Source organism: Citrus sinensis, chromosome 7 (assembly GCF_022201045.2).
Source record: "Citrus sinensis cultivar Valencia sweet orange chromosome 7, DVS_A1.0, whole genome shotgun sequence".
Lineage (NCBI taxonomy): Eukaryota > Viridiplantae > Streptophyta > Magnoliopsida > Sapindales > Rutaceae > Citrus > Citrus sinensis.
This window is the reverse complement of record NC_068562.1, coordinates 4,312,624-4,322,380: the sequence shown is the minus strand read 5'-3', so window position 1 is coordinate 4,322,380 and position 9,757 is coordinate 4,312,624. Positions and strand designations below refer to the sequence as shown.

At 36.2% G+C, this 9,757-nt stretch overlaps 1 protein-coding gene across 3 annotated transcripts; it reads left to right on the top strand.

The window, feature by feature from the left end:
• Positions 1-2,456: 2,456 nt before the first annotated feature.
• On the top strand, positions 2,457-8,414 carry LOC102607981 (BTB/POZ domain-containing protein NPY5). 3 transcript variants are annotated; one of them, XM_015533550.3, is made up of 6 exons: positions 2,457-3,191; positions 3,648-3,683; positions 4,218-4,339; positions 5,541-5,610; positions 6,097-7,275; positions 7,517-8,414. In XM_015533550.3, the coding sequence occupies exons 3-6, from the start codon at positions 4,278-4,280 to the stop codon at positions 8,090-8,092; spliced, it is 1,887 nt and encodes a 628-aa protein (XP_015389036.2). In that variant the 5' UTR covers positions 2,457-3,191; positions 3,648-3,683; positions 4,218-4,277; the 3' UTR covers positions 8,093-8,414. The 3 variants fall into 3 exon arrangements, with proteins under 3 accessions (XP_015389036.2, XP_006466476.2, XP_006466475.2); XM_006466412.4 differs by having other exon boundaries at positions 2,458-3,091; XM_006466413.4 differs by lacking the exon at positions 3,648-3,683 and having other exon boundaries at positions 2,457-3,091.
• The last annotated feature ends 1,343 nt before the right edge of the window (positions 8,415-9,757 follow it).

Genomic DNA, 9,757 nt, shown 5'->3' with positions numbered 1-9,757 from the left:
CAATGCTCTTTATACTCATTTCTATGACTAAACATAAGAATCCATGGTCATGTGCATTGCCATAATTACCTAAATTTGAGTAACAAATGTATATAAAGCTTCTTCGTCTTTTTATTTTTTTTTCCTGCCTGAATTAATGCTAATAAAGTAGTCTGTGTATGAATTGTATATATAAACAAATGTATCTTTATTTTTTTAAGAAAATTTTTTATATATATTCGAGTTCGAGTTCTCTCGTTTTTAGTAAGTTTCAATAGAATCAGCTCCCAACACTCTTTATTATAAATGCTTTTTTGGTGCTTTGCTGTTCTTACAAACAGTTTCATCAGTTCAATCAAATTTGATAAAACAAAGTTTATCAATCTTCTAACTATCCAAAAACATTTTCCTCTAGAGGAGTAATAGAGTCCAAAGAAGTACCTAAAAATGGTGAAGCAATAAAGGAGCTCAGTCCTATCCTAAAATTCAGGAATTTGCGATATCGCCAGAAGGATATATAGCTTCCAATAAAGTACTAGAACTACATAAAGATAATGCCTTGCAAAAATCTTCACCAGAAACACCACATGGTGATGGGTCAATTGTTCACACACTCCAAACACAAAAGTGACATTCATAATTGTTTCAAGTGGGCGCATACATCTACAAAGCCTGTGGAGCTCCAAGTGGTCGATAGGTATGTGTGTGCAGGACATTTCAGTCTCCACAAGCTCACCCACACTCGCAGGGAAGCATATTTTTTTTTTAAAAAAAAAAAGATTATGCAGGACTGAGAAGATAATTGATTCAAAGTGATGTGGTGATATAAATAAAACTGAGCATTATCATTGGGATAAGTTATTTAAAGGTTGGGGAGAATGTGATAAATTCATAGTGACTATGTATAAATACTGGAGCTTTGCATTGAATGTGAGGTGAGAGGAATATAAATGTTGTTAATGAAATCGGATAAGGGAAATTAAATATTGCGGTCGCAATTTGTCCACTGGGAAGAAGGAGAAGAGAGACTTCATAATTTTGATTGGACTAATTAATTAAGAAATTATCAAATAAATGAAACATTCATGAATGGATTTTTTTTTTTAATCCTGCTGTCGGATTCATAGATACGAAAGCATATAGCTTAATTCACGAGAGTCAAATGAACCAAGACCAATGTATTACTTGTATGCTGTTTAATAAAGTTCATGCTAAAATAATTTTTTAAGGAATTTTATTTAATTAGTCCTTTGAGTTTAAATTTTTAATGCTTTTCAAATGATTATCACACTAATAAATGAATTGGTCGGTATAAAATCCATTGCCACGCTAATTAATTTATTGTATATCGATAAAACAAAAAAGCTAGCGAATAAATTAGTGGAAAGGATATTTATATCAACACTTCATCTCTTTGAAATATTTTTGTACAACGCACAAATTTATTTACCATATGAATGATTTAAAATGAAAAAAAAAGTTATATCTTGTCAATTGTTCATAATCTATGTTTAGATATCTTTAGTTCCGTATTAAAAAAAAAAATATTATTAACATACTAGATTCGTTAGAATGAATCATTTATTAATTGAGTGTCTTCATTTTCTTTTTTATCCAGACACACTATTAAATTATAGTTAATTTTTAATTTATTATTAAATTATACAGTTTAATAAAATTGTTTTAATTAATTATATTAAATTGTATGATTAAATAGTATGTTCACACGAAAAAATATATAAATACTTATATGAAAATGATTATATAAAGAGAGGGGGGTACTTTAATAAGTAATGGGGATATTTTAACGTAATATTACAGCGGAAATAGAAAATGTATAAATGAAAAAAGAAGGTAGACAAAAGAAAAGTGGCCAAGTTCGAACTGAAAAGCCATCACTAATCTAAGACCATGTGATGATACCCAGAATCCAGCCGAAGGTCCACTTAATATTGTAATCGAATGAGCCGATAATATCGGCAATATATCATATTATCGCGAGAGAAGAAAAACAGGAGGCAACAATTAAAGTCAGTTGGTTGGTAAAGTCAGTTGGTTGGTGTGAATAGTTCGGCACTCTCATTTATTAAGAGAGGTTAGGGGTTCAAGCTCCACTCTCGTACGTAATCACCACTTTGAGCAGTACTTTATCCTTTACGAATAGATCTGATAAAAATATTAATTAATCTGAATTATGATACAAATTTAAAAATATATTTCACAATTATAATTTATTTAGGACCATCTCGTGATTAAAAAAAAAAAAAAAACAGGAGGCAGCCTTAGTAGCAATTATCTTTTACTCTTTTAATTTTCAAAATGTTTAATTTAATAAAGAAGAAAAATGAGATGGATGGCATTGTTATCAAAGTACGCGCGAGATGATGGACGTGGATGGGTCGTTTTCTGGTACATGGGGGCTGTTTCTCACTAAAACGGAGGTAAAGTAAAGCAAAGTAATGGGATGGAGTCCGAGTCAGGTGTGTAAATTGTAATTTGTGTTACACAGGGGAAACATCGAAGTTGTGTCTTGTCAGTCTTGGCGTGCAATTGCATTGTCTTTGTTATCGTGGGGGCCTCATGTCATGCTCTTGCTCGTGCATGCTTTTCTAATTCCCTTCTCATCATCTTATTCTTTGTCTCTTGGGCATGATAAAGCAACAACCCTCCTTTACTCTTTAATAACTTTCTTTCCTGTGGTTAAATCTTATAATTATTATTAAGTTTTGCAAAATCAATTAAAAGTAAAGAGAGAGAGAGAGAGGCGGTGCTCGTGCTGATTCAAAGGAAAGAGAGGGAGGAGAGGGAACATTCTGGGTTCTGGCTTTATGTGTAAGCAGTGGTGCCTGTCAAAAGATGAGGAAAGGATAATCTTTTTGAAGGGTGGAGAGGGGGTCAATCTTTTGGGGTTTCTGTTTGTTGGGTGGGTTATTTTGTGTTATGTGGGGTTCTTTCTTTTGTGTTTTCTTCTGCTGAGATGGGACTGTTAATCCTCATACTCTGAGCGTCAACATTGTCATTTGTCATACGGATGTTTGATTCTTTGTACTTGACAATTCGCTCATTTTAAAGAGAATCGCGCTTGCTAGATTTCTTCTGAAACCATTTCAAGGTAAGCTAACACTGAGCTCGTCATATATATTAGATACTATTGAATTTGTCATCTGGGACTGTGACTGACCCTGGCTTTGTCATTCTTTCGTTTGAGGAGGGTACTTTTCCTTTCCTCTTACTCCTCGTTGTTGCAATTTGTGGTTTGATTATTCTGTGTCTGCATGAGTATAGCTGATCTTAGTTATTTATGTGAGAGCGAGACCATTAATTTTCTGTAGTTAGGTATGTTTAATATCTAACATGTTGTGGGAAATGACACGGAGAGAATTTTTTTGGGTTGTGTTTTCAAGCCGAGCAGGAGTTCTAGCTTGTTGGCCGATTCTTAGTTCTTTATTTGGTCAAAAAGAACAGGGTTTTTTAATTCATTTTTCCGTGTTAGAATCCGCAAATGTTATCCATTTTTCAGCACTTTCTTGAAACAACTTTGTTGGTATTGATAATTGATGTTCACTTGTGTTACCATCTTTTTAGAAATCTCCAAAATTAGTGCTAATTGTCAACCATTTTGGTAGTTTCTTCAACTCATATCGAGATAAGCTGTTTCTTTGTTGCAGGTTGTGTTGTAGTTTCAAAGAATTAAAAGAGCAAAGGTGAGACTATGATTTTGTATTGTAAGGGAATGTATCTGAGTTTTGGGTTTTGAACTTTGTGGACCAAAAAAAGGCATTGGTGCTGGTATGATCCTTTGAAAAAAGAAAACAAAGGAAGAATAGTTAAAAAATTATTTTAAGGGCGGTGGTGTCAGTTTTGAGCTAGTGGGGGTGTCTCTGGTTTTGAGAATTATATATGTTTTGAGTCTTTAGGCATTGTCTCCTTAACACTCTTTATTTGTCCGTGGTCCTTGGCCTCTGTTGCCAACTGAGGAAGCAAACACTTCTTTGAGTCTCTTCACATTCAAGTGAACATTTTATTGATATATTACACTTTTACCACTTTCTCTTTCTTTCTTTGGCCTTGGTTTGTGGGAAAGATTCGGTCATACTAAGTAATTCACCAGATTTTGCTTTGATCCATTTTATTATTATTCTAACGCCAGAGAATTCTTAAAATTCTGTGGTTAGATTCCCACTTCTGTGGTTTTACTTTAAGTCTTACTGGCAATTTGGTTCTGATTGTCGGTCCAGGAATTTGAAGATTGGAATCTTTGGACAGAAAACTGAGGAACTGATCTTTCATTTGGCAAAATGAAGTTTATGAAACTTGGATCCAAGCCTGATTCATTTCAGACTGAGGGGAACAATATCAGGTAAATCTTTTTGATCTCTGATTCTATCGAGAGCTACTAATTTTACTTTTCTGTTTTGCTAATTTATTTTACTTGGTAACTGGGAAAATCCTTTTCCCAGTTGGTTTTGTGTTGTTGGAGGATGTTTGTTGAGTTTTTTAGTTCCGATAATTGATCAAGCTTCAAATGGCTAAGCCTTCTCTGAGAAAATCTGAAAAGTTAGGAATGAGAGAGTCTGTGTAGAATCATTGCAAGCATTATGCCATTGGTTTAGTATATAAAGATGTTGTTTTCCTTGTGCCTTCAAGGATGTAGAGAGGGAAATAGACACCGCACTAAGAAAATTTTTAGCTTGAGACTTGTTCAAGTCATTTATCTATGGAATCAAAAGAAATCTGGCAAATTTTTTGTTATTGTTAATATGACAATAGTGACAGGACTGACTCACTACATTTTCAAGCTACCTTTTCAAGCCTGGATTTTCATAGTACAATGACTATATAGATAATAAAAAGTAAAGCAGCATAAGCTCACTTTCATTTTTTCCTTCATTAGAATTAAGTAGTGTTCTCCGGAGAATAATAGACATGTAGATGCATAAAACAGCTATTTTAGCGTGCAATCCTCTGTGAGTTTTTGCAATCTGCTGTATTCCTAGAAGTTAAAAGGGTTGAGATGTTAGCATCCATATAGTTTGTCAAATGGATGTCAATTAATTATTCACCTTGTGTTAATCTTCTTTGTCTTTCCAATAACAAAGTTAAGCTACAATGACAACAAGATGCTTTGCAAAGCAAATCTATTATTTTTACCAGCAAAGATCTCTATCACTAGAAGAAATTTTAGTTTCTAGGACTTGTTAAATTCAAACAGAAAGTACACATGAAAAAATCTCCAACAAATGCACATTTTTATCTTATTTACTTTCTTCCCACTTGGTAGACTCTACTTGTGCTCACTGTGTAATGCTTTTTCCATGAGGTCAGAGATTCTTGGATATTGCTTGAAAGTTAAATGCATTGGCTTTAGTTTTATTTAATTTCAATTTAGCTGTATGCCTGTATTCTATGGAACGTGGACTGCACTTTTTGCACCATCTGCCACATGTGGGTATTTTTTTCCCACATGTTTGGAGAGAGCTTCTTAAAAGATATAGTTGTGCTTTCATCTTTGTGAGTTCACTTTATTGTTAATATAACCTGACCAACATCTTTGTGTACAGATATGTGGCAACTGAGTTGGCAACAGATATAGTTTTTAATGTTGGGGACGTGAAATTTTATCTGCATAAGGTATGAATTACATATGATAAGGTAGTTCCTTGATTACAACTTACCATTCACATTTATGGGATACCAGTTTAAAAAAAAAAATTTAGTTCTTCAACTTAACAATTTAGTACATGTATCTAGAAAAGCACAAATAGGATCTGTCTTTCCTCCTTTTCCCAAAATCTCGCCCCATTCTGGCATGATTAGCACATTCTCTTTTTTTGAATCTTATGGATTATTAGGAATTGAGACCTAGAATTTGATTCACTTGGGCGAAATTGTCTAGATCCTAATTTTCTCTTCTCACTAGTCTGTGGAGTCCATGGACAACCAATTGCAGGTCTAAGTTTCTAACCATTTGATTTGTGCCTGTTAATAGTCCTATTTACTTTACCAGTCAGAGTGGCCTGAGTTTTAGAAACACTAATTTAATCTTACTTGTATTGGCATACACTTGAGTGTTAGTTGCTTGTTGGGTATTTAGTAATATCTACAATATTTGTGCAGTTCCCCCTTCTATCCAAGAGTGCACGCCTTCAGAAGTTGGTTGCAGCCACAAATGATGATAACAGTGATGAAATGCCCATCCAGGATATTCCTGGTGGACCTGCTGCTTTTGAAATATGTGCTAAGTTCTGCTATGGCATGACAGTCACTCTTAATGCATACAATGTGGTTGCTGCTCGATGTGCAGCAGAATATCTGGAGATGTATGAAACAGTAGAAAAAGGAAACCTAATTTATAAAATTGAAGTCTTCCTCAACACTAGCATCTTCCGTAGCTGGAAAGACTCAATCATTGTTCTTCAAACTACGAGGTCTCTTCTGCCATGGTCTGAGGAACTTAAGGTGGTCAGCCACTGTCTTGATTCCATAGCTACAAAGGCCTCAATTGATACTTCCAAGGTGGAGTGGTCATACACCTATAACAGAAAAAAGCTCCCGTCGGAAAATGGAAATGATCCACACTGGAATGGTATGAGGAAACCCCAATCAGTTCCAAAGGACTGGTGGGTAGAAGATCTTTGTGAACTTCATATTGATTTATATAAGAGGGTTATATCAACAATCAAAACAAAAGAACGAGTCTCTGCTGATGTAATTGGAGAAGCCTTGAATGCATACGCCCTCCAAAGGTTGCCAGGATTTGGCAAGGGAATGATCCAGAATGGTGATGTAACTAAGTATAGATCATTGGTGGAGACCATAATGTGGCTGCTACCTACAGAGAAAGGTAGTGTTCCCTGCGGTTTCTTGCTTAAGTTGTTAAGGGCAGCAATTATGTTGGAATGTGGAGAAACGGAAAGGACAGAGTTGATGAGGAAAATTGGTCAGCAGCTAGAGGAGGCTACAGCGGCTGATCTTCTGATTCGAGCTCCATCTGGAGACACAACTGTGTATGATGTTGATACAGTGCAAAGCCTCGTTGAAGAGTTTCTGGCATGTGAACAGAATGCTTACAGTGATCTTTCCCTGGAAAATGAATTCCAGAAGATTAGAAGCCCCCGAATGACTTCAGATGCTTCTAAAGTGAAGGTTGCAAAGGTGGTTGATTGCTACCTAGCTGAAATTTCAAAGGATCCCAACTTACCTCTTGCAAAGTTTGTTAATCTTGCTGAAATTGTATCTATTTTCCCAAGACAGTCTCATGATGGACTTTACCGTGCTATCGACATGTATCTGAAGGTAAGTAGCAGGTTTTCTAGTGTCTGCAGATAAATTTATATTTTATTTTTCCTCATATCTTCCACATGCATGACAAGTGTCTGCTGATCATTACACAGCTCGCTGCTACTGATACAGAGTATCAACTTTGTTACCGGAATATATAAAGCTGTGAACTTAAAATGCGAGTGCAGGGTGTATGTGCATGGATTTAATGAAGGCTATTGGGTTTGAATTAACTTCTCTAATATATCTGATACAGGAGCACCCTGGGATCAGCAAAAGTGAGAGGAAGAGAATATGCAGGTTGATGGACTGCAGGAAATTATCAGTAGAGGCCTGCATGCACGCTGTGCAAAATGAGAGACTTCCCTTGCGGGTGGTTGTTCAAGTCCTCTTTTTTGAGCAGATACGAGCCACGGCATCAGCTGCTGGCAACAGCACACCTGACCTACCAGGGTCCATTAGGTCCTTACTCCCCGGTGGGTCTCATGGAAGCTCAAGGTCGACTACAACGAACACCGAGGAGGACTGGGACTCAATACCGACAGCTGATGATATCCAGGCTTTGAAAGGAGAGATCGCTACCCTGAGGTTAGCAGGTGGTAACAGTGATAAAAATGGGAATGATGGTTGTAAAATTGATGCTGAGAAAGTCACTGCCGGTAAAATGAAAGGCATTCTCATGTCAAAAATATTTTCAAAGCTCCGGTCAAGCAAAGACAAATATGGTGAAATCAGCAGCTCCGATACATCAGAGAGCCCAAGTCCTGGTTCTACAACTGCAGAGGAAACCAAGTCTACCCCATCTAGAAGTAGGAGGCACTCAGTATCTTAGTCATTGGCATGCTCAGTAGAATCAGGGCACGCCTTGTTTGGCCTGTATAATTGTATCACTTATTTGACCATTAGGATATTAGAAACCACTGACTTTATCCTGGGATATTTTGAGCAACAGAATCATGTTGAAGGGTTGTGGTTGTGGGGAAAATGAATTTCTTTTGGATGTCAACTTTTACTTTGGCCCCTCAAGAGATTAGAGGTTCTGGAAAAGTACTGATGGTTGATCTTTCTTGTGTTAGAGATAGGCTGTGACGGCGAACCAGTTTTGCTGTACTATGAACAAGACGGAATCTCAAGTTTCTGCTTGCTTTTCTTTTCTTTGGTTGCCTTTTTACATCGTTTTAAAAAGCTTCTGGCTTTGCAGCCACGCTTGCTTCCACTGCAAGGCCACTCTAGGATCTAGGAAGCCATCTTGATGGAGAGTAGATTATTCCTATGAGAATATGGAATAACAGAATAAGCCTGGAGCGGCGAAAGACTGTGCATTGGCCCATAAATGGGGCCCAATTTTGGAGAATATAGGCCTAAACCGAAAGAGCTGCCTGCGTCAAGAACCCAACGCGTCTGGGGCAGATAATCTCTTCGCAAACGTGGAAAGAGCATATGCATCCTTGAATATTAAGTACAAATATTTATAGACTTCTACTTATAATGTAAAAAAAAAAAAAAAAAAAAAAGGTCACCTGCAATTAATTAAGTGAGAATTTTTTTTCTTTAATCTTGTTAAAAAAATTAAGACATTACAACTTATCCAACATTCAGTCTTTTTTATTAAATCAGGCTAATTTTTCCTTTTCTTATTGTTGATTATTCAATTTCTCTTGTCAACTCTAATTTGAAAAGATATCTCACTATTTACTAATGGAAATATCAACAGCGGCAGAAGCATCTGCATGTAAAGGTCGTTTTGACAATGCTATCTTCCTAATTTCTTGCATTCTGGGACCTAATTTCCCCACTCTAAGCTCTAGATTTGATGACTTTTTGACTTGAAAATCGAAAGCCCATGAGCAACCCAATCTAAATCCATGGCCGACTATTTTTAATTTCGAGCCCGTTCTCACCTAAAAGAACCATAGATATCATTTGAACTGGGCAAAAAGTACATGCACTCAGTCAACCCACATTTATGGAATCCCATGAGCCAAAAATGCTGATTCAAGTTCAAAAGATGCCCTTCCAAGTATTTGCCTTGCTATGATCCTGCAACACCCACCACCAAAAAAGGAAAAAAAAAAATGACAACCCACTTTAGCTCTTCAGCCATTGACTTCAAAGGAAGACTTGAACCAAAAAGATAATAAAGCAAAGTCAACAAAAAATTTACTTACCGATGTTGTTAATGTCTCCTCCACCGCCCTCATACCTAAACCACCTCCAAATTTTTTAGTGAACTACAAAAGGACATTGGCCAAAGTGACCGACCATTGAAGATTTTTATTGAGCTTCTAAATCGAACCTATTTTCATTGGAACAACTTTACTTGAAGAAATTGGCATTGTTGAATTGGAGAGCGGGCTTTCATACGTATATGATAAGTTAATTAATTATAATTAGGCTTATAACTTTGCATTAATGAAAACAACCTCTAGTCAAAACTTGCTGAACATTCCTCGTCTACTTGCCTAATTTGAACTTTAATGAATGGCGTGCAAGTCAT